The sequence below is a fragment of the Pocillopora verrucosa genome, chromosome 13, assembly GCF_036669915.1.
Source record: "Pocillopora verrucosa isolate sample1 chromosome 13, ASM3666991v2, whole genome shotgun sequence".
In the NCBI taxonomy this organism is placed as follows: Eukaryota; Metazoa; Cnidaria; class Anthozoa; order Scleractinia; family Pocilloporidae; genus Pocillopora; species Pocillopora verrucosa.
In genome coordinates this window covers 334,805-360,207 of record NC_089324.1, presented here as the reverse complement: position 1 = coordinate 360,207, position 25,403 = coordinate 334,805, and the positions used below count along the sequence as shown (strand labels likewise).

The 25,403-nt window shown below is 36.3% G+C and overlaps 2 protein-coding genes across 3 annotated transcripts; one reads left to right on the top strand and one right to left on the bottom strand.

Annotated features, from left to right (window-relative positions):
* Window positions 1-1,830: 1,830 nt before the first annotated feature.
* LOC131789578 (partner of Y14 and mago-like) lies at window positions 1,831-12,685 on the bottom strand. Its single transcript, XM_059106736.2, has 5 exons — window positions 12,420-12,685; window positions 9,798-9,967; window positions 7,713-7,780; window positions 3,164-3,383; window positions 1,831-2,722 (listed from the first exon to the last, which is right to left on the bottom strand). Exons 1-5 carry the CDS (start codon window positions 12,424-12,426, stop codon window positions 2,648-2,650), a joined length of 540 nt encoding a protein of 179 aa, XP_058962719.2. The 5' UTR covers window positions 12,427-12,685; the 3' UTR covers window positions 1,831-2,647.
* Window positions 4,502-25,275, top strand: LOC131789576 (uncharacterized). 2 transcript variants are annotated; one of them, XM_059106735.2, is made up of 16 exons: window positions 4,502-4,530; window positions 12,623-12,937; window positions 13,044-13,191; window positions 17,543-17,675; window positions 18,208-18,322; window positions 18,801-18,856; window positions 19,370-19,399; window positions 20,475-20,548; window positions 20,713-20,743; window positions 20,863-20,945; window positions 21,101-21,164; window positions 21,718-21,836; window positions 22,197-22,252; window positions 22,372-22,440; window positions 22,564-22,670; window positions 22,954-25,275. In XM_059106735.2, exons 2-16 carry the CDS (start codon window positions 12,757-12,759, stop codon window positions 23,053-23,055), a joined length of 1,368 nt encoding a protein of 455 aa, XP_058962718.1. In that variant the 5' UTR covers window positions 4,502-4,530; window positions 12,623-12,756; the 3' UTR covers window positions 23,056-25,275. The 2 variants fall into 2 exon arrangements, with proteins under 2 accessions (XP_058962718.1, XP_058962717.1); XM_059106734.2 differs by lacking the exon at window positions 4,502-4,530 and adding an exon at window positions 11,181-11,316.
* Window positions 25,276-25,403: the final 128 nt, after the last annotated feature.

The following is a 25,403-nucleotide window of genomic DNA, read 5'->3' as shown; positions in this document are numbered from 1 at the left end:
ACGCAGGTGCCAGAGCCCAACCTTTTCCTTACATTTAACACGGTATTCCCATGTCAAGACCTAAAATTGCCTGGCGACCTTTGCGATCGGTGAGCATGTAACATTATCCGATTGATCTTTTTGTTTTTTTTTTCCTTTCCTTTGACCCTCTCAAATAAAGGTGATGTTAAGAAATACTTACCTATCCTTTGCGGATTTTGTTAGTCATAGGTTATCCAATAGTTTACACCGACTCTTGAAAATACCACATCAAAATCATTCACAAAAAGAAACCTTAGATCACATGACTTCAAACCAGCATTTCCACAGAGAGGTGAACCCTTCTTTCGTCAGTCTTCTCCTAAGCGAAGTTCAGTGGTAGGTGCCCTCTCCGCTCCACTCTTTTTTTTTTTTTTGCACAGGTTGATAACGTGAATTTTTTTGCGGGCTCGAAGGACTCGCCGCTCAAGAGCCAGAGGATAGTAGACGGAGCTCAAGTCTTATCGAATGTCTGAGTCTTGTCAGCGAAACGCATTTGAGTGCTGTATCATTGCAGTTTTTGTCTAAACCCAGGTCATCAAAACACTCCCACACTGACTGACTGATTTCACCTGGCAGACTAGTGCAGGTGGCCGTGCCAAATCAGTTTTGGCCACTTTTCCGGGTGAACAAGCAGATTTCTTACAAACAGAATTTTTACTCTTAGTCCCTATGTATATTAGTATGTTCAAGTATCGAGTCATAACTATGTACATATCATATATCCGTTGTGTATATGGCACGCTATCAAACCAAAGCTTTCTTTCAGTTCCTCTGTCAGTCATGCTAATCTCGTCTTCAGCTACGTTAGAACATTTGCTGAGATACAAAAACAAGTCAAACGGAGAGATAGAACTCGTTCGAAATTCATTCGCGAGCGTATTAATCGATTGGCAATACGAATTTGTGATGAAATATTGACTAATAAGTATATTTCATTTCGCGAGTGAAGGAGCCGACTATTAACTGTACGCGCAGGGAATTTTCCCAGCAAAAGGCGCTTCTCGACTCTTCACTGCACCTGATTGTTGTGGACACAATGCGAGGCTGATAGATAACGAGATAAAAGAACAAGGCAACTGCGTCTATATGAGTAATACATTATTTTCATATTATTATTCCACTAATGCGCCATTTTACCATATTAGGACAGGAGAACACGCAAAGTATAAGCCGATGATACACTACCGAACAGGAAAAAAACACGGAAGGTAAGCAAAGAAACAGAATGCCCAAACTCAAAGGAAACGATTAAAAAAATTTGACTTGCTTAGGTCCTTAAGGCGCCGACTGACTAACTCATTAAGCGCCGAACTCTTCCTGAAACATATTTGTTTCATCATGACGGACAATTAAATAGTTTGTATTGTGTTTCTTTCATCTTTTTCATGCACCTCATGCAAAATGTGTATCGAAAACTAGAAGCCAAAATGGTTTAACATCAAGCATGCGCGGACATTTTGTCCATCGTCCCTATCTTAAAATAGCAAAATATTCGTGCGTGTTATATTTCAAACTATACCGTAATATGTATTTATGAATGTTTCTCTCAAGCAAAACGTTGACCTCTTAACTCTAGCAAGAGGTAGGACCTCATGAGTCTGCGATGAAAAGTAAATAGAGATAACATTTGCGCCACAAAGTAAGGCTCGTAGCTAACAGAATTAAGGAAAAAGACAAACCACGATTTTATTTTTCATGTTTCTGTCTCCACTAACCAGAAAGGCTATGTTAAGTTTGATAAGGACTTTACATTTTTAAATGCCAGAACGATCAAAAGAGCTTTACGATAAAAAAATATTGACAATGTACTTCAACAATTCTGTACAATGGTACATTCACTTATGAAAGCCAAACTGACTGTCGTACAATTGATTGGTTGCAAAATAATTGCCGTTTCCTTCACTGTAAGATACTTTACAGGCAAGCAGACAATCAAAGCTTCTGTGCATCTTCCACAATCATACGCGACAACAAAGAGGCAATAGACAAACATTGAGACTGATACCGCTTTTCAAAGTACTACCTCTTCTACTAATCTACTTACGTTCTATTTGTAGTGTTGGTTACACGTAAACAGTATTAAACTCGAGTAGCTATTAACAACCAGACGGAAAAAACAATCGATCACCACATTTTATTTGATTAAACCGAAAAAATGAGGAGACATTTGAAAAACTTTACAGAGGACATCTGAGATCTGTTTGTTTTTCTGCTTCATTGTGTGTCGATTTTATCGCCACTTTCCCTTAGTTTTAAGCCTTACTTGATGCACGAGTGAGGTTAAGTAACGGTTTAGCACAATTACCTCGTGCAACGCCACAACTGCCCCCATACCCACTTCCCCATTGAAAAAAACTTATCTCAAGTAGACCCCTTCTCCCCCCCCCACGAAAAAAATCTCTCGATGAGTAGTTGGGTAAAAAGGCCTCAAGTGATGATCAGTAAAAAAATTCTCAGTTCATGGATAACACGCAAGTCGAAAAAACGTAGCAAAAACAGAGCTTCCCAGCTTCTCATTTAAACCGCAATATTAGCCACTAGTCAAGAGTACGATTTGATAGAATTATTCAATTTATAATCAATAAAATATTTTATTCAAAGTCTATGAATAACTATGCGAGTTTCACTAGCTACCTGTCAAAAGCGACTCAATTTCTCTGAGTTCGTCAAGAATTTCTTGTTCTTTTGCGATCTTGTCGAGCTGTAAACAAAAAATGAAACAGTAATGGAAATCGTGTTTAAAACAGACGTGAAAAGTACGCCATAAAAGAGGGCGGCCGCAAGGAGTTCTTAAAATACAACTGACTCCAACAAACTCACAAAGGAAATGCTGGTTATTTATCGCTCGCCTGATCCACCGTAAGGCTCTGTAATATTTTTATGGTCTCCCCGTCATTGGCAGTCAATTTTCTATATTTCTCCTTTTACACTCTGTTGGCGACTACTGATCCCCTCTCCGTTCACCCTGAATGTCATGTGATCCCCCAAAATCTTCCTCTTTCCCCCTCCCTCCCTTCCCTCATTCCACTCTTCCCCCCCCCCCTTCAGGCAATTAATAATCACTGGTATATAATCTGAAATTAGTTTCACCATAATCCACTTTGTATGGAAACATTTGGTGAACTGGCGACGAACAACTAACCTGTGTTGTCTCCAAAACCTCTCCCTTTTCTCTTTTTTCTTTTATTGATTCGATTTGCTGCAGTTTTTTCTTCAGAGTTCGTAGTCTTTTCTCTGTGGGGGTAAGACCGCTGACTTCTAAGACTGAAGGCGGTGATTCAGAGACCGATTTTGTTTCTTGGACAAATTTTGTTTCAAAGCACGTTGAAGTATCAGCTCCTAGCATCTCAAACTCCTTCATGCTGAAACATAGAAACACAAAAAGCGAAAAAGAAGGTTGGACTTAAAGACAATCACAACCTTTCGCCACATATTTATCGAACTAGTGTCAATGATAACTATATGTTTCGCCCCATAACAAGTTCTCTCCGAACCACCCTGGCTAAATATCCCCCAACGTCAAACGGGTTTGCTCCCAAATCATTCAACTCGTTTCTTATCATGTGTCAGTTAACACGGTTAGGAATTTGCATGTTGATCGAACTTTGCTCTGGTTTCGCTGTGAAGTGAAATGTCGGTCAAAACATGTCATGTCATGTCATGTTGGTCGAAACATGTCACGATTTCAACAGGAAATGAATACGTTCTCTGGTAAGAAAACGAGTCGAAAGATTTCGGGGCCAACTGTTTAAGAGAGGGCGAACTTGTTTTACGTTATGGGGGAATCTCCCAAAGATGGTAAGAGATAACTTGCAATGGGGCGAAACCACCGTAAATCGTATCAATCTGTACATAGGTGAATCTACAAGACACAGGCCGCCTTTTTTTTTAATTTCCTTGAAAACATAGCTCGGAAATGTGTTTCATCAGCCACTTGTTTACTGTATTGCACCCCTGTCGATATCGTGGTTTGGTTAATTTCCTGATGATTTCATTGCGTGCAGCAGGATTGCAAATTTCCAACCCTTCGACACGCGATGCAATATACGTCACGTGAACGAAATCACAAATCATCTTGAGACTGCGCACGTGCTCAGTCTAAAAGAATCACTGATGTGAAACATAACTCTGTAACTCTAACAATCATTAGTACAGAAAACTGAACGATTTATTGTGGTGTTTTAGACCTGGTTTCGGTCTCTAACAAAAAGTTTCAAAACAAATGTTATCGGCACAAATATCTCACCAGTGCGAAACAACTACCTCGCGTCTTGTTGCCTAGTTGATCAATAAATGTCCTGTTCAATTTCAAAGAGGCACCTCCCTTCTCCACCCGACCCCTTGTGAGGGGTATCACCCATGAGTGAAGACTTACGTATGAACGGAATTTGATGACTTCGTCATTTGTGACGACAAAAATCCGGATCAGCGTATTTTCTTGTGACAAGAGTCTCGTACAAAACAACTCTTGAACGAAAACGTGCTCAGAACTACATGAGCTACACACAGGTAAGTTCCACATTTTTTTTGGACCTCTCATCATGTTTCAATTTTAGCTCGCCCCACATCACTCATATTTCTCAGATGTCATGTTCCTTGCCCCAGGTTTAAGGTTATTTTCTAAATTTTCCTCATTAGCTTGCTTCAGAAACCGTCATGAAAATGCTACCACATTGATTCTAGAATAACTAAAGACTCTGAGAAATATTTATGGTACAGTGAAAAGACGGGCTGCTGATGCGAAATTTTGGCCTTTCTATTTCTGATTTGTGCAATATTTGTTTAAGGAGTGAGTTGTGCCCATATTACTAACAGAAATATTTACCCATCGTTGTTGGCTGTTGCTTATTACTAAACGTTATTTTCAGACTTATCGACCATTTTATAAAGAAAAAAAATTATGTGAATAACCTTCCCAGGCGCTAAAATACAAAGGAGCTCTCTCCACAAAAAATTCTCTTTAAAAGAGTTTATTCGAAGTAAAGAGCATTGAAAATTTCACGAGTGTAAAGTTGTATCAAACTTACGATAGATCGGTGGTGAATCTGGTGCCGACGAACCAAGACAACAAAATCTGTGTGATCTGATAAATTGTAATATCTAAAATACCTAAATAACAAGAGGGATAAACACGATGTTGTGTTACACTAAGGCAGTCTGGACGGTAACGCTGAGGAAGACGTCGGTTCAAAAATAAATTTGTAACTAAAGTTTGAATTTCGCGAATGGTTGAATGTGTTTATCCTCTCTTACTTCGCCACAGCTCAGGTTCAGCATAAGTTACGATAGCAAATGGAAACTTCCATAACAACTTGCAGTCGGGCTACGCAAATTGTTGTGAATTCAAGTTGTTGTTTTGCTGAAGAAGGCTAAGAAATGTACAAAGTTTGAAAACGCACGTGCTGTGCTATTGTTATGTTCTTTAGACCTCTTGTTTTGTCACGACCTCGTTGCCGTCGCCTTCGTGGTTTGCTTAAGGTCCCGAATATTTACTTGTACAACACGTAATTTTGTATTGTGCATCAGAACAAATGCCATCTTCTTTTATATCATTTAAAGCAAATCAAACAATCAAACAATCAAACAGGGATTGAAATTCATCGTGTTGTTTAAAACAAGGAGAAAAATCATGAAAATTATAAGCCAATGCATGCCATTTAGATGAAGGCAGACACCCGGCCCAAACAACCCCTTACCCGCGCCGAAAAAAATAGTATTTTCTCTCCAAGTCTGTGGTCAGGCCGGTCACGTACACAGAACTTGGACAACTAATGAACCACATGTCAAAAAAGACAGGGACATTCCTTAAATGGCTTTGAGAGGTTAAGCTTTCGTAAAACTTAAAAATCTCTCTAATGCTCGTGTGTTTAGTTCTCATGTCCGACGCATTCTGTCTGAAAAAAGACAAGATTTGATCAGCATTTTAAAACTATTCCACAACGGACGTGTCAGTCCATTTTGCTGAACAAGGCACATTCGTGATTCCCAAAGATTCGAACCACGTGTTTATGTCAATCAAACCAATCATCAGGCAAAAGAAAACTTTACATCACGCGGCGGTTGAAAAATAAAGCCACTGAAATCTTTGAGGAAAGTTGCATGCTGAAGGGAATCTCAGAAAACCGTGAGCAGAATTTTAAACAGCAGGGTGTTTTTTATATCTCGTTTAGAGCGATTTTTCGAAAGATAAACTTATTACTCTAGGTAGGGCATGATATCAGAAGCTGAGATAACCTTTTTAGGCACGCTGATCATATAAACGATGACTTAAGGTCGAACGAAAAAGTAGAAACCATGAAGTTTTTTAAAATTCAAAACCTTTAGATTGATGAAGAGTGAATGAAACACAAAAGGCACATAGATTATCTACCAAAATCCAACACTGCTCGCTTTTGTTCACACGCTGCAGAGACAAGCATTAACTTTGAACTTTGACCGATTGAATTGCGAGAATCATCTGCCTAGTAAAAGATCAAATAATGATAACATCTGCTGAAATAAAAAACACTTAACCAGAACACGTAATGCGCAAATGGAGAAGCAAAACGATAACGACAAGGCAACATAGAAAACAACAAAGTAGACATGAAGTTAGCTCGGGTAGAAACGCGAATGGTTGCATGTTGGAAGCCGGATATACTCAATACTTGAAACAATAATAGTTCAACGTTATATCAGACACGAATCATCTGAATGCCGCTTACTTTGTTTATTTGTTCTTTCACTGTCAAGCCATGGCAGAATGAACTGTTTTCAATCGCTTTATACTTGTTGAACAGTGAAGGGGCAGGCATAACTTACTAAAGTAGATAAAAAAATTGGAAGGAAATATCGATATTCCTGTGCCACTACTTCTGTCTTTTTCCCGTTTTTTCGTGTAGTGAATGGCTAGACTTGTTCGTGACTAAAGATAGATTGATACCTCCAGCTGAGATGTAAAAACTAGCCTCGGTTGCCTATAAATAAAGTTCTAGACAACGCATGCCTTCACGTAGAGGGGAAGAAAACGAAAAGTACTCGACATAAACGAAACCTACAGCCACTTAATGCAATTACAGATTTCATACTTCGGAAAATGCTATTATTTGATTGAATCTCTGAAGAGAAGTCTGTCTGCATCATGCGAGGTGATACCTAATAATGACTAAGAACTTACTGGAGGATGGGATATAATTACATCACATTTTTAGGCCAAGTTCAAATCAATCTGGAATTTAAAAAAGCGAACTGTTCACGCGAGCACGCCCGGTCGTCCTCCTTTATTAATAGAAGCAAAAAAACTGAAGATCTTTCATCTATGAGTATTATCTGTCTGAAGAATTCCACAAGAATTGTTTCATAAAAATTTCACAAACCAAACTACAAACACACACTATTAGCCCTGAATAACCCTTACCCACATAAGCTGTCATTTTATGATCGCAGTTATCAGGGTATGGGTGAAGGGTTGTTTCAGGCTAAACACCAAGGCAAATAGATGTGTTCATATATCGCCTTCTCCTTTCAAAATCAGGTAAAAATAAAATACGAACCCGTCAATCATTGTAAGTGTAACGTGAGTATTTATCTGACAGGATCGGGTTCAACTACGGGTGATCCCGTAGAAAGCGTATCTGTAAGCGTGCAGTTTTTCAGGTATGCTCACAGTATGAAGTCAACACTCTTGATTTAAGTATCCATTCGGATCTCACCTGACACCAGCTGCACTGTCCTGGGCTATCCACAACTGTTGACGTAACCTGGCTGCAAGTTTATGATCCTATGTAAGTAAAACATGATACATTTCAGTTGACAAACAAATTGGCGAAATACACTCTGGGCGGTGGTTTGATTGTTTCATGTAGGGACCAATTTTTCCCTTGATTTCCGATGTTTTCTATGTAAGGAATCAACAGCCTGATTACATAAGACCAGAATCAACAGCCTGATTACATAAGACAAGTATTTGCCTTTTTACAGATTTCTAGAACCCAAGTTTTTCTAACTTAGATTTCAAGCAAACTAAGTGGTCTTTGGACACACCTAAAGATTGTTCTATTCAAGGAAAGTTGTTTATAGAACCATTCTCTTCCAATCTGAAGTATGATGTGTTATAATTCTTGACTTTCTAGACCACAAATGAAAACCTTAAAAATTGTGGTAGTTAGTAATCATCGCAATTTCTACGTCTACATTAGTATCATCAAATGTTTTGAGGAATCACATATTCAATAACTGTGAAGGTTTCACTTTTTCCTGAAGACATCAAATCCAAGCTTGAAATCAATTTTTCCTTTAAAAAAAAGATGCTGGCTATAGAAGAAAAACACATTTCGAATGTAAGAAGGTACAATTTAGTTCAAGCATTCTATGTTTCCATAAAAATTTCCGTGAGATAACAATGGTCAACAGAGTCTATCTTTAACTAATTAAAAGAGAGCAAGATCTACTTCATCCAATCAGTCCAAGGTTATTTAAGAATCTAATTAAAATCCTTTCATTTTGGACTAAACATGAGTAAATCGGAAGAGGCTTATTTCTTGGTAAATTTTTCGTAAGCTTCTGGTTAAACAATTTTCACTTATTTTAAAAGGTGCTAGTTCAACAAGAACAGTATTTGACAAGTACAATATTAGCCAAGCAGGCACATGGCCACTCTAAGAATTTTAGAGGAAGAAGACTTAACCTCCCACTTTAGGATATTTTTTACTTGTAGTGGTTAAGTCAAGAGATCAAATTAATTGCATGAACTATACAAACTCTCCTTTGACCTCCAACAAAAGTCAAAAGATGACACACATTTATGCACTATTGATTTTGTTTTTAGTCACGAAGGTCATTTTATGTAAGTGGATCATGAAAGAATTGTGTTGGATTCCTTTCATGTTTACACAGTAATGCCTGACAGGCTTTTAGGGTCACTAGCTAATCCACGACAAAATGTTTGAAACGGAGTCGCTACGCTAAGTAAGGATTGGAAATTCCTTGGTAGTTGTATTGTGTTGAAGAACGTAATGTATTATTACCATAGCTCTAAACTTTCATTTTTGTTTTGTCCAGCTAAACAGTGTCAATTTGCTTAAAATAGACATGAAAAAATTATGGACTTCTGATTGGCTGAAAACTAGTGCTTTCTTGCATAACATGAGTGCAAAGTTGTAACATGAGTGCATATTATAAATGGTACATGCTGTCAAAATTTATATCTGTCTTGACTTTGTCATGCTTTTTTATGTACATTATTAACAAGTAACAACATGATTTCTCGTGCAATTTGGTGTAATAAGCATTTCTAAATACTTCAAAGACTACAAATTGCACGTGCCCTGAGGACTCGTGTAATTTTGTGGTCTTAGAAAATTTACCTATGCTTATTAACACCCAAATTGCACTTGAAATCATGTTATTACCTTTATTAACATACTCAGTTGCTAGCTTCTAGCCCCTCCAAATTAACCCCACTCATGAACTTTACCCAGCTTAGATAACACATTTCAGAAGTCATGGGGAATCAGCCCTCTCGTCATTTGGTGCTGTGATAACCAAAGAAAGAATTCTTTTCTTTGCCACTGATAATTTTGAGATCCAAATTTTTGTTTTGTCTGTACCAAAAATATTTCCAAGAATATCCCAAAGAGAATGGTTGCACAGGGTTGTCAAAATATGCTAGCAACTGGCACATCATCATCGACTCTAAAAATTGCCCCAGCTATTTGTAATTTTGACGGATGCCAGAGTCCTTGCCTACACATAGCCTGACAACCCTGGGTACATCATAATGTCTTCACATTTTATACCTTGTTGTTCTTTGCTTCCTGCAGTTGTTCTCTCAAAAGATCAACCGGATCCTTCATTTGCATTGCTTCTAGAATGCCACCATTTTCTTTAATCTGTTCCGTTCGAGCTTTTGATCGTTTCTCTGCCCTTTTCTTGTTCTTCAAGGCTGATTTTGATAAATTAGCTGAATCTAACAAATGAAACAAGTTTGGTTAGTAACACATTTTCCTGATCATAATTTTTTATGAAATAAATTTCCTCCACTGGAAAGAAGAACCCTCCTAAGAGTGCCCTTCTCCTGAAATGTAGCTTCATAGCAAGATCAGAAGTAAAAATGTTCCAAATTTGCATCATATCACTCAACAAGCATTCAATTAAAGAGTGTTTACCATCTTTTACAAAATGTGTCATTTGATCCTGGTCACTCCCATTTAATGCATTAGACGTAATTACCAAAATCTGTTTAAATCAATGTTCTCCTATTTCTGGTGGATTAGTTACAGAGGTCTAAGTGAGAAGTTAAAGGGCAACCAGAAAAGTCCAAATATAGGAAAATATTTTAAAACATAAATCATAAGCAGGTAGGACAGGTAACAGATAGTCACCGACAATTTGCCAACAGTTTATCGTGCAACTCAATCCAGTTAAGACATGCGAAGAAAAGCGATGACCTTACTGATATTCTGTGACTCCAAGAAACAAATGGAATAAAAAGTAACACATAAACTTAAATCAAATGTTATAAATACATCAAATTCGAGAATTAAATTACCATTACTATTCATGTATAACACACCTAGATGACTGTAAGTTGTTTAAGTCTTGAAATGTTCAACTCGGCATGCATTTTATGCACCACTATGATATAAACCTGTGCCAAGGAACTGTCAAAACATTTCATTCCTAAGTCATTAAGAATACATTTCAGTCTTGGCGTCTTAGAGATTTGTTACTTCAGGTTCAATAGTGAAATAAAATAACAAATAGCTGTATACACAAATGCATAAACTTCTTAACAAGATTACATGGCTCAAGTCAGTATTGCTAACCACATGCTTCCTACATGTTCCTATATACTTGGAAGACAAAAATCCTCTTTTCCTCTAGGACATTAGCGCAATAAGACGTTATACATAACAAAAAGTATCAATTTGCAATTGATGCAGATTTTAGAGCTGCAATTTCAAGTCTTATTCTATTCCTACCATCACTGTTATGGATACAAGCCAGATGACCTATTTTTGAATATGCCAATTATCAACTACTTTGATTGCATAATTTCATGCTCTTTTGATCTTGGTTGCAACATTTATCAATGTTTTTTATCTCCTATTGTTCTTGAAATCGGACCTCTTAGCATCATTTTTACATCACCATATACGTATCAAAGGCAAGATTGGTGTGCTTTTTCTTCAGAGAGATTCCTTGCTTTTAGCATGATCTAAACATTTTGCAATTCTTTGATTTATGCATAACCAAAAGCACAAACAAGATCAATATATTTTATCAAATTTTGGTTGTATCTTGGTGGAATTTAGGGTGAGTAGTAGTTATCATTGTTTGTCAACAAATTGCCGACGCGTTAGTTTTCTGTGGTTTTGTGACCCCTGAAATACTCCCAGAACCTCATCAACCACCCACCTGAAGCAATGCCCTGCTTTGATCTTTATATTAGTTGCTATAAGCATTATAAGTACATCAGATGTGATTTGTAGAATAGATCAATCATGCTGCATGATTTCAGCTACTCAGAAACTTGATAGGTAATTTAAGAATCAGCTGTTTTCTAGTCAACCCGTGGCAAAGTTATCTACCAAGATTTTAATACATAGTCATTTCCAATTACCTAAACTAACAATGAAATTTTCCATGAATCCATCACAACTAATAGTAAGTTTTACAATATAGCACAGTATAATGGGGGGAGAAACATAACATTGATCACTTTAGTTCAGGAGTGTTTACTTCAATAATTTTCTACAGAGGTACCTTCAACCCAACATTGCATAGAGCTTAATTCTTCTACCATGTCAAACACGTTTCCATATTAAAATGCTGCTCATCTTACACTTAAACCACATAGATATATAAACTTTCACTATTGTAAATGGATACAGTTAGGACTGCCATAGTACTATTCACGACGAATTTAAACCATCCAGAACTGGTTATGTCTCTGTCACCTCAGTAATGGTATTTAAAAAAAAATTTCGACCACATTTAATTCTATTTGGTGCTACCGATGTTTGATTCAAGCGTGAATGACTCTTTAGTGTACACGGGTTCAGATTATGAGCAAATTATTTTAGTGATTACAACCGCGTACAAGATTCATATTCATCGTATTGATTTGGTTTCTTTGAAGACAGTCATTAAAAATATACTACACTCAATTCATACAACAATCATTGGCCGCCAAATTGAATAAAAATATTGATTTCAATATTCTCTCAAAGACTATGAAGACAGTATTTGGTTCACAGTTGCCAACCATACCATTAAACTGAGCTTGAATTTATTTCCAAAATTGGCGATTTCTTTCCAGAATAAACTCCTTAATTTCATTAACAACAAGTTCTTTAATCAAATTGATGGCAAATTTAGCTTTAAGCTTCAAATATCTGGATTTTTTCACGACTTACCCGCCATTTCGAGTTTCTACAGGACGAGTGGACGAGTGTAGATTACGGTTTGTACCGCGGGCTCATACAGTATTGTTCTCCAAATAAAGCCCCCAATGCGCCCAGTTAAAAAGAAATCCTGACTCGGAAGTGGGCAGCGTGCAATTTGCTTCAGGGAACGATAACCAGAGTAATAATAAGTTCCTTTGATTTCTTTTCCATAGGTGATACATGATTTTTGACAAAACTTCTTGTAGCTATATCGTGAGGATTTTGTGTTAAACCTGTTATGAATATGCACGACTCGAATGACAAGCCTTTGAAAAGTCACGTACTGAATTTGGCAAGCGACTAGTACATGGCATATGCTGGTGACATGACTGATTCCACGAGCAGTGAAAGCGGAGGCAGTGGTTATTCACGAAGAAATTCTAGGAGGATCCATCGCACAGATTGTCTTCTCTCAAATCCGAAGTTGACGAATAATGATTCTCCAATGGAGGCCATGTCTTTCTCAGTTGACGAGCAAAGTTTAGTAGGTGAGCGAAATTATACAAACTTGGGGGCGGAAATCAGAGATATATTGACTGAGAGTCGCAAAACTTTAGAAAAACTTCATCTACGAAATTATTTTTTATTTTAAAGGAAACGCCGCTCAGCACTTCAAAGGGAACAGAGAAACTGTAAGGCAGGCTGTGGAAATTGTATTGAACGCAACGGCGAAAAAGCACAGGATGAAGGGAGCAATTTCCCTTTGCACAGAAGTCGCTAAACTTTTGGACGACATCAGCAGGTACGATCATTTATATTATGTTTTAGTTGGCATAATAATTATTAAAACTTTTTAAGAGCTTCTTGGTTTTGCCATTAATCTTACAAAAACCCTTGAGCATCGATGAGTTTCTGCACGTTTTGTAGAAAGCCCTTTAGCGAGCTCTAAATGTGTACACCACTTTCCAACTTGCTAGCTTTTTAATTGCTGAAGCTTAGAGTTTTCTATTTTGACACAGCTGAAATTCCCGTTGTAGGTCTTATTTAACGATTACGAAGGGAGTTATACTGTATTTCCTGAGGAACTAGTGGGAAATGGATTGTATTTGTAAAGAAAAAATCTTCAAGAGGTTATTAGTTCCACATAAATATGCAATTAACCCGATGTTTACTCAATGTGATCGGGTAGCAATATCTGCTTCGACGATTCCCTGCGAATGAAAGCTGCAGTATGGGCAAGAAAGGCCTATTTTAATGTTTCAGCGATAAAAGTCGTTCCGCTTTCTTATGTAAGAACAATAAGTTTCTACTGGCCATTGTTAAAGCACTTCAATCGGGTGTTGTGATTCCAGCGTTTTACCTCGTCAACTGGTTAATTAAAAGGTGTTTTGTTCTACTTTTGTGTTGTAAGATAAAATTCCCTCGTGGACGTTTACTGAGAACTTATTGAAAGTGCAAGGGAAGGTTCTCCGTTCATGACTTTTGATGCATGCAAACGATTTTGTGCGTCTCAGGAAAGGGATATTTTTAATAGTTTCAAGTTTCTTTTGTGTGAGTGGAATCCTTTGATGTCGAAGGTTGGAGGACAAAAGGTCATGGAAATGCTTACGTTGAAAGCGGTATGCATCCATCAATATTGGATATCCATAATCAAAATTGACCCTGAAAAGAAAATTAGGCGGAGGTGAAAATTGTTTTTCCAATTACTCAGTGTCCAGCATCATAAACAATTTCGTGTGAAATGTTGCGAATGATCCTTTGTAGAATATTCCGGAAATTACTTTCCACGGCAAACAATGGGAATCGCTGAATGTTGTTTAGACTTTCTTGTATTTGACTGATTGCAAGCATTTGCTCCGTACGTGACCTCAATCTGCCGAGAAACAGACTCCATTGTGGGATCAAAGGCTTTTGATTTCTGAAAAGCTTTTTTCGTGTGCGTGTTGAGATGATCCATAAACTATACGCAATATAAAAATGCGGACGTATTTTTCCCTCGCTAACTCAAATCACAAATGCCACGGCTGGTCACAAATTCGCCTTTTTGATAAAGAATCGTCGAGACTGGGAGGCGAACGTGAATTACAGCGATAGGGAACCGTGATTTTAACCACCAGGTTGATAAAAAATGTCCAAACCTTATTTTTTTTTCTCTGCATGCTCTTCATGAGTTCAAGATTGCCCTTTGTCAAAAATGAACTTGTTTACTTCAGGTAACGAAATGTGATATGCTTGTGCAAGTTCAAGAAATGGATTGTTTTTTTCCAAATTGTACTTAGAAGTCTAGATCAAATCAAAATCCACACTTGATCATGGCGCTATAATCTCATCTTTTCTGAATGTTTCTCTCTTTTTTTCAAATTTGGAGTTCAATTTATTCTCATTGAAAATTTCAAACTACTACCTTGATTGTTTATAAAAGTAAACTACTTTATCTGCTGATGAGCTCAGGGGAGATATTACTATCCCGCAGGGATAGACTATCATTGCCCAAAGTAACACTTTTTTATGTCTGGTCCTTCTAAAAGTCTTTTTTACATTAAAAAATGTTGAGAATAAAAATAGATTTAATACTAGTCAAAATTACTTCATCATAATACTAAGATTATTGTTTCTGCTTCATGTTAATATTTGGAATTTTTTACCTGAAAGGCAGTGAAAAAAAATATTTATTCCAATCATATCAGGCTGTGCTATCAGAGATTAAATTTTCCTATTTTTTTTTACAAGAAAGCAGTAAAATTTCAGTGTGATCAGCTGATTTTCTTTGATACAGCATTTTTATAAATGTTGTAGAAGCCACATTCTATTGGAAATCAGCTTTAGAGACGAATGCACACCAAAATGACAGACCATTGAAAGCACACATACCAGTAGAAATACTTTGGAGATACTAGGTTACACTCTACTTCTGAAAGGACATTGAAATGAAATTCCGAACAGATAGGTCTCTGCACGAAGTGGTTATTCTATTCTCTTTTAAAGCAGATTTATTGTTGGAATCCTATTTAATTGTAGGAAAAAATATCCTGTTTTTTTTCCAGGTCGTTTGGGCCATTGTTATTTTTTATTTACAACCCTGTAACTATTTACCCAGTGAACTTTGTCCTTATTTAAATTCACCTCATTTTTTAGGTTCTCTTATCAGAAGTGTCCCAGTCTTGAAAAGTTCAGTTGGGTAAAGTTACAACTTTCAACCTCTAAAAAAGATTGGGAATGTTTTCTTCTTCATGTTCTAATAAAAAAGAACTCCAAACTGTAGGCTGTAATTATGCAACAGTTACAGATTAATTCTTCATTCCATGGGACCTAATAAATTAGCATTGATTGCTCCAGCATTGAATAAAAAAAGGCATGTTTTAAGGTTATCTTGTTAACTGCAGAACAGTTAGGTAACTACAACAAATGAAGTCAGACTAGATCTCAGGCAAGTTTTTTGTTTTCAGATTGAGCGAGTTGGTATCTTTTGTTTCATGTGAATGTTCCGTTATGAATGTGTTCCTGCAATGCTAAATGAACCACTGTTAATAGGTTTCATTATAAGGTGGTTCTATTTTTCTTAAAACATGCCAGAAATAGTTGAGGGTTATGCCCCTAATAGTTCTTGGTTCATATTTCAGTGTTCTGAAAACATCTCTGAAATGACTATAACAAGTAATAAATATTCTTTTCACAAGACGGGATATTATAATTGTACATACAAGTATCCACTGTTCAGGCAAGCTTCTCTTACCACAAAATAATGTAATCATACTTGTAGTTATTTAAAAAAAAAACAGCAGACGATGGGGATAATTGGACTTAAACTGTAGACTATGACACTTTTCTCATGAGACACTCCCCCTGCCTAATCACTTCCTGCAGGGAAAAAAAAAGGATGTCTTGCACAAAAAAAAATTGTCTTGCACAAAAAAGAATGTCAGGGCTAGTTATTTAAATTTCATGTCCCAAACACAACTATTGATATTACAGCCATTTATGTGCTAAGCACAATTACAAAGCTGCCAAAGTGATCCAAAAATTGAAACCAATAATGAACTTTGAACCATTGATCTCCTAAAACCCAAAACATGATTCACAAAAATCATACAACAGGTAGAAGCGTAAAAACAAACCTGCAAATACAGTTTCAGAGTGATAAAGATATAGCACAACCAAAATGAATGAAAATAGAAGTGTACTTTAGACAGATATTGATGAGTTTAGTGCACAGAACACTGTCACAAAGGTTTACAGGTGAAGGAATCATCCAGTTGTGTTAGAGCTGTAGGCTCCGTCTGGTCAAAAGGAAACATTCCAGTTGAAGCTCACCCTTATATATTTTATGGGATTAGAAAAAACTTTAGCATTTGAATTAATGACCATGCACACTTTATCTCTTTCCTTACCTTTCCAAAAATCCCCAAAGAGCTTGACTGAGACAGTTTCTCTGTCTTTACTCAGAAACAATACATACCTGAGCTACATGTTTGATGCTTCAACATGCTCAGGAGTCATCAAAGTGTCACTAGAAGTTCCAGTAAATAAGGTGTATTGAAGCAAATAATCACAGCAGATTAGCAGCCACCCCAAGAAGAAAAAATTACCATGTGTTTCACTCTTGAGACACAGGTGTGATATATTAGACCACAAAACAAATACAATATGTCATTAGATAGCATGAAACCAAAAAAAAATGTTTTCATGTCAAATGTTTAATTATTTCTGTAGTTTTGACAATTTTGTTGTGAGAAAATGGGGAAAACCCTTCCCCAAAACTTACTGTATGGCTTACTACTGGATTGATATAATTAACATCATCTTAGCTTCATGTCTGTAGCAAGGCACAAATACTTAAAGTCCTTTTGATTGCTTGGAAAGATGCAGCTTTCACACATGATGAAAATTGATTAAACCAGGCATTTGTGTGCAAGAACAAAATAGTGGCACATGAGGCCCAGCCAAGTGTGTCACTGATGTTCTCACTGATATCTTCTATGATCTGTTATTTTACAGACTCATAGCAACATGAAGTCTATTTGATTTATATGACAAAAAAAAACAAATTTTGTTAATGTTGATGTCATCTATGAGTCTGTCCTCCAATAGATCATAGGTAAGAAACAATCAAAATGTGTGTACAGTTCAGCCTTTCATAAAAAAATTGTTTGCAGACTTGAACATCAAGTTATAGTACTGAAAATGAGAGATAAAGATGGTTCTAAGGGAAGTGGGTGCATTGGATCTTCATCAATAAGTTCTACTGCATCAAACAAGTCACAGAATCAACACCCAACACAAACTAAGGTGAGATAATGTGCTGCAAGGTCACGAAAGGAAAAAAAAATTTAATGTGAACTAAATCCAAGTTATAAAGCTAGACATGTTCAAAAATAAACTGGAGAATTCAGAAGAGAAACAAGTAGATTCAATGCAACAAACATAGATAGTTCTATTATATGTTGAGCATTTGATTACCTTTTAAAAACTGTGCTGATATAAACTATTGTGATCAAAACATTTTGTTTAGCAAACAGATTCCAAGTTGCTGTGTGTCTGTTGTGAGTATCATCACAGATGCAAACAATACATACTGTATGAATTCTCCAGGTGGCTGGTAAACTACTTGCTAGAAGGGAAGGGGGATTATCGTAACTTAAAAGCAACTTATCAGGACAAGTATAAAAGTGGTGATCATTGCTTGCTCAAGATAACAAGTCAGTCAGACTTCACATCATACATCAGTCAATAATTGATGAGGTCATCTATCTCGCTTGGTTTGCATGCTATGATTGGTCAGTCTAGGTGGCTGTATTTCACCGTATAATTTCTTTTCTAGACAACCCAAGTTCAGCCAATCTTGACAGACCGCAGTACTAGTCCATTACTAAAGGAGGTTCTGATAAAGAATTCAAACACTACTGCTTGTCAGACAGAAGTTTCTTCAGATGCAGGTATGAAATTAATCTGAACAGAGAAGTCCATGGCAAGAGAGGACCGGTAACATGGACTATCTCCACAAAATGCTCAGAATAAGGGAATACATATCTTAGCTTTTCTATCATTCACAATTTTCCACTGGGGTGTGCCTCTTCACCCCTCCTCCTCCTCCCCTTTCCCCTCTGTGGCATCACAATCAATGGTTATGTGCTCAAAATCTCAATCTTTGGCAGCAAATCAACTTGAGGGCTCTGCCCTGTTTCATTGATGCACAATGTCTGCAGATACCTTGAATAGATAACATAAAGCTTACCATTATGCAATCTGTTCTTGAAAGTTTATTCTGATTTCATCCTTCATTGATTCCCTGCCATCTGTCATCTGCTTGCTCCATGCTCCATATGATAATGGCTAAGCGCTCAATAAGGCTATGGCTTGTTGAATTTATAATTAAATGGTTATCATTGTTTTCTTTTATTTCATTTTTTTAAGAAAAAGAAAACATTAGACTCAAGAAGCAGTTGCATTCTATGAGAACAGAAATGGAGGTAAATACAACTTGTGCACCAATTTCTCTCTTAGAGTGTCATAGTATTATTAGCTAACAATAATAACCTTTGGGATAGTAAACAGTCAATTTGTGAATAGTTTTGTGGTATAATCTTGTGATTATGGATTTATGTCGGTCCTGCTTGGTTAGCTCATGTTGTGGAATGCTAGACTGCGATGGGGAAGGTCAAGGGCTTCAAGCCCCAGGCTATACCAACACTCAGGATCTTGAATGTGCTGCCTTTGCTTTGACTTCTGGAAATGGTTAGACATTGTAGTCTTCTCAGATAAGGATAGTAAACCTTGGCCCTGTCTCCTGCTTCTTCTCAGTGCTGGTTAACAGAGAATGTTAAAGAACCCAGGCACTTTGTGCAAAGAGTAGGGAGTGTAGCTTTTAAACCAACTTTGAAGATGAATAGGGCCAGCCTGTCTAAATTTGCCAAATTAATGAATTTGTTAATTCGAATTATGTAACAGTATTGTAACAATACAACAAATATGTTTCCTTTTAGGAACTGAGGAAGAAACAAACTATACTTCCAGTAAGTTAAAAAGAGTAAAGATAAATAATTAAATTATTAATGATAGATGTAAATTTGATGGCCTATTGAGTTGAGGGATGGGTACTATGAGGACCAAAGGAACAAAATTCCTCTGATGTAAATTTCTCCAAGTTTATTCACAGGCAGACAACCCTGTGGGTTTGAGGCAGGGTGACATCAGTTATTTGATATGCTAGTCAAACTCTTACATTGTTTGTAATTTGCAATGGTTGATCTTGGTAAGATGCAAGTGATCCTGAGAAATGTTTCTTTAATACCACAAATTGTAACATTTCATCCCCAAAATCCACTTAATGGCAGTCAGATAAATAAAGTCCAATAACCTTTGTTTTTCTGTGTTGTCTTAAGTGATTTCAGGGGTTTCGGGACGGTTAATTTGCCACTGTGCACTGATGCCCCTCCAAAGGCAAAGGAAAAACACAGGGGTGCAAGTTCGGGACTGTTCTGGGCCAAAAGCCTCCAGAACTTCACTGAATTTCTTCTTTAATCACACAGCCTCAAACCCACAGGGTTGTCTGCCTGTGGTTTATTGCTGTAGACCTCATTACTTCAATTGAACATGTGGTGCAATAGCATGCAAATAACAATGTTTGTATTGATAACAACACAACCAAATAACCACCATTACTCAGAACATTCTGAGTCACTGAGGTCACATGATTTAAGGACGTAAAAAACAAATGAACGGGGAACCCAACTTACAAGTACATCACAAACTCAGGTTATAAGAGAAACTTAATGTAAAGGGGTCAAACCATTGGGTAGGTTTTCCTTTTAATAAGCATGTTATTCGCTAGCTTTTCATTTCTAGAATGATTTTAATTGGATAAAAATACCTCTTACCAACCAGGTTCGAGTCTGAACTTTAAGTTACAGACGAAGATTTTTTCAGCTTGAATTTATGGCTCCAGTGCCAAACATGCAAGCCTTAAATCCAGGCAGAAAAAAATAGGTTTCTTAACTTACTATATTGACCAAGAAAATGAAGTTACCTGTAATACCAATGTGTTACTATTTCATGGTAATCTGTTTTACACATGTATGCTCTGTACAGATGATTGTTAGAAGCCAGAAAAGTGTATCAAAAGCTGGGAGTCAACAAGACCATCAAAAAAGGAGCACAAATACGTAAGTCACATTGGTTTCTTTGTTCTGGCCTTCAAGTTTATTACAGTTTTTAAAAACAAAAGGACAAATACAACTTTGAAAATGTGATCTCAATTAAACCAGTTCTTAGCCAGAAGAAGAGTAATGGTTTTTCCTAACAGAAATTTGTTTTTACTGATTTACAGTGTGCCAATGTCTGCGGCCAAAAGACCAACAGTGAGTATAATTAGCACTGTGTTCCCTTTTACATTCTCTTCTTAAGAATTGTTTCTCCAGATGGCATTCTGACTGCTGTCAATGAATTACTGGTGTTTACTTTTATCATTTATTTGCAGGATTCAGCAGACCACCAAGTGGAATTGCCACATATTCCACAGGCAAAAAGTCCAAGTCAATTAGTGGACTGTAATAAAAAGATGTGAGTGGCACTGTATGGTGGAGATTTTCCCTCTTCATTTGAGATCTATGGAGAGAAGTTTATTTCATTTTCTTCTCTTTTGACTCAGTGTTGGTTCCCACATCAGTCAGTTTGATTTGACATCAACTTGATGTTACTTGTTCCTCATTCCATAGGTTAGTTAATCAACAAAGAAGGATAGGATTCAAATCACTTTCTTCTCCACCAAAAGGGTCATGTGTAAGTGTTCTTGTCTCTTTTGATCCTTTTTTGTACTGAGATTTTACCTGATTTATGCTGGTTTCCTACATGCTGAGTTAATTTCCTACATTCAAGTTTACTGCACATAGTTCACTACATCACCTAACCAATTTTGCTGCCATACACAAAAAATAACAAATTAATAAAGTAAAATTTAGTTAATTGGTAAAATTGTGATGGCTCATTCAGGAAAGGCAGATACTAATTTTGTTCCCTGACAGATTGTGGTGTTATGCAAGTTTTGTGAGTGTAATTTGAAACTCGTGTTTCAAGTGTGAAAAGGAGTTTGTTACTGTATTGTATATTTAAGATATTGAAGCTTCAAGTACAAGGTATTACAAGATTAAAATAATATTACTCAGCATTGCTGGCTTTTGATAATTACTGATGATTCAGCATTGCCAGCTCTTGGTTATTACTGATGATTCAGCATTGCTGACTCTTGGTAATTACTGATGATTCAGCATTGCCAGCTCTTGGTAATTACTGATGATCTGAATTATTTCTAATCTATTTGTTGTTTGGTGCACAGCATCAACCCATCAGACCAAATGAAATGTATTCCCAATGTAAATGTCAAGGGTGTGTCAGAGCCCTTGCCGAAGAAAGCAGAGTAACATTAGATGGACACACAGACAAGAAATCTCATAAGTATGAGTGATTGCCATTAATTATAAGTATTGTTTGCTGTTGGTTTTGGTGGTGCTGTTCTTGATTGTGGTAAATAAGTTGTTTGTTTGAAATGTTAAGTTGTATTTTCAAAAAGAAACATTACTTGTCAGTCAATTTACTACAGCTCTCCCTTTATACTCTGTTGGGGGTGAGTGATCCCCTCCATTCCTCCCAAAAACTACTCCCACCCACCCCCAAAGTCCCCCAGCCTCGGTCAAGCAACAATAATTGTTGCATTAATTATTAATGACTGTCCCCTAAAATTACTTATAATTTTGTTGTTTAGGATCATTGTGATGTAAGTTATAGAGTCTCAATTTTGGTTTCCTTTATTCTAAGATCAGAGATTTTGCCAAGTATTGGTGATCATGTTGTTGTACGAAGTCATCTTAGTGGTATGTATTTAGTCTCCTAGATCATAAACAATGATAGAAAATGGATGGTTGATACTATTGCCAAGTTACATTTTGCTATCATTTATTAGGCAGCTAATTGCTTGTACTTTTATTTCTAGGTACAGTGAAATACATTGGTCCTGTTAATGGGGAAGAATCTTGCATTGGACTCCACTTAGATTCACCAGGTAAGATTTAAAGCTATAAACAACAGGAATAATTAATAAAAGTTCATGTGGCAGTTTTTTGTGGTTCTTTTTTCTCAGTACTGCTGCTCAAATTTCATTGTCTGACCCTTTTCTTGATCTTAGTTGGAAATCATAGTGGATCCTTGGATGGAGTTCATTATTTCTCCTGTCCACCAAACTATGGGGTTTTTGTTCATATTGAAGATGTGTTATGTATTACAACCTCCAAGGTAAGTCAAATTCTCTGTGTACAGTAAACAGAAAGTGAGAACTTCATTTTGAAAGGGAATAGTCTGGCAGGGTGCCTGAAAAGAGTCACACAGGGGGATTAGTTGAGATACAAGCCTTGAATACATTGGGGGTTGCAAAAGTTTCATTACATTGGATATTTATACATGTTATGCATTTATTTATGTTTGAATATATTTTTTTCATTTTTCCCTTAATATTTTAATTTCTCTAAGTACCAAGTGACCCAAGGTTATGCTATTGCCTTTCATGTGTACCTTCCAGGAAAAGCAAGTGGTTGGATTTTCCACAGGACTTCAGAAATCTTTGCCAAATGCTATGACAGCAATCTATCCAAAGAAAAGGAATGCACCAGAGAGCTCTTAGAAAAGAAATTTCTACAAAGGCGGAGAGCCTCAGAGGTGACTGACCAGGCTTACACATGGTCTACTCTCCTCATCTGACTAAGGGACTATTATTATCATTACTAATGATAGTTTTTCTGCCATAAAAAAATAATCATGTATTGCATGACCTTCATTTTACAGCCAACATTTACTAAGAGTGTAGTGCTTGTGACAAAATTTACAAATAACTTGTTTGCATCTTGTAAATACCCTTGACTTTGTGACAGTTTTTGACAGAAGAGTGAAAAACAGTCACACAAATACATACTTTGGTGAAGGGAAGCCAATTTTACCCAATAGTTAATTTTTTTGTTAACTTCAGTCAAATGCAGTTGATACAAAAGAAATACCTTTGAAAACATAAGGCTGCTAACAAAAATCAAATAACAAAAAAAATTAGGAATGTTTTACTTTTTTATCATAATTATGATTCTTTGGATGTGGAAATGATTAAGTGTTACTTAATGAAATTAGTTGTGGTTTCTAACATGTTGGAACATCTATAACATGACCAACATTTTTTTTTTGCTTAAAATATGAAATTTTTAGTTCAAAGGGTTTCCTCTTGTCTTAAACAAGTGGAATAGCACAATACTTGTTAAATATCTTAAACCCTTTCACTCCCAAGATCTCACTGGTGATTCTCCTTAGCATCTGGCATACAATTCTTATCATATGCATTTTCAGTGCTATGATTACTCTTGCTACACATTTTACCTTTTCACCTCCATAATCTCATCTGAGTAACTCTCCTTACTGTCTGCAATACAATCCTTCTAATGCTAGTTTGGAGAATTTGGTGTTAGATGAACTAGTAATGCTCTAATTGACATTTTTCATTATTCCCATCACTCGTCTGCTTGATATTGCATTGATAATGTGAGGAGAAAACCTGTCTTGGTCATATATGGGAGTTAAGGGAGTCAAAGGGTTAAGATCAGCTATCTTGGAACCTAAGTTGCTTTTGATTTATATATTAATTATGTGCATTTACAAAGTCCTTTGACAGAAGAACATGAAATGTCCACAGATGTTTTATTTGTTCTTTAACAGCACATCTTGTGGCAATAGTTTTCATTTGTACTTTTCCTAGACTTAGAATTCTCTAGTTTCAAAAAAAGAAACAATAACATTGTCATGGAAGCAACAATAAGGTGAAGTAAAAAATTGGCCGGCAATGATGGCTTTAAAAGAAAAGAGATTAGCAAATTTATTTTAGAGCTGTTTTCAACTGTGTCAAAAAAGCAAAACCTAAGTAATTTCAGGGACCAATCTGAACAAAATTTACATTTTCCATTGAAAACTCAAAGTGAAAAACAAGAAAACTGCTTAAAGCATAGGAAAATGTGAATGCTCAAGTCACAATTGTTCTTAGTTCTACATTTTTATTTCTATGTCTGATTGATTAAGAGTTGTGTGCATTTTCTGGATCAATCTGAGAGCAAAGTAAAGGGAAGACAAAGCAATTCCAGATTACTTTTGCCACTCAGTTAAAATTGCTCTAGCCTTGGTGTCCTCTCTAAAGAGATAAGTGATGATGGACAAGTAGGTTTGCTGCCATTTTATGACATTTTCTTACAAATACAACCCCAGCTGATATCATAGTTTTACAACTGGGTTAGCTATGATTTAATCATTGTAACCTTTTTTTTTTTTTTTTTTTTTCTTTCTTTCTTTCATGTAAAGGGACTTCAACACACTATTTTATTTTTATTTTTTTTTTTTTTCGGTTTAAAAAAAAAACAGAACTTCAGTCATTTCCTCTACTTTTAAGTGACACAATTATTCCCTCAGAAGAATTATATTATTATATTAAATTTCAATCGCAGTTCTAACCAACAGTGCTGTTAAAAGTGCTGTTAAGTCCTTTTTCATGTTAGATAGTCACATCTGGTGAGCAGTGATGTGATGATCGCCGGTGGATGCGCAAAGTCCTCTTATTTATACATCCTTTTAGTTACAAGCTTGTGTCAAACACATGACTAAAATTTGGAACTCAGTTATGTTATAGGTTATACCATAATTGTTACTAACAACTGCTAAATTTTTTTAAAAGATGCAAATACCAGACAGGATAGTATTGTTGAAAGTCAGCTTAAGTGCTACAAACTGTAATTTGATCAAGAATTTGATCAGGATAGTAACTTGAGTTATAACAATTGATCTTGGTTGCAATTAAATTAGAAGCTGGTGTATCACACTTTTCTTCAGATACATTTTTTTTTTTGGGGGGGGGGGTGGGGCACTTACATAGGTTCATCCTTTTATATTATGGCAGAATATTATTGTACTAATCATCTTTGAAGAACAAATTGACATCTGAATTTC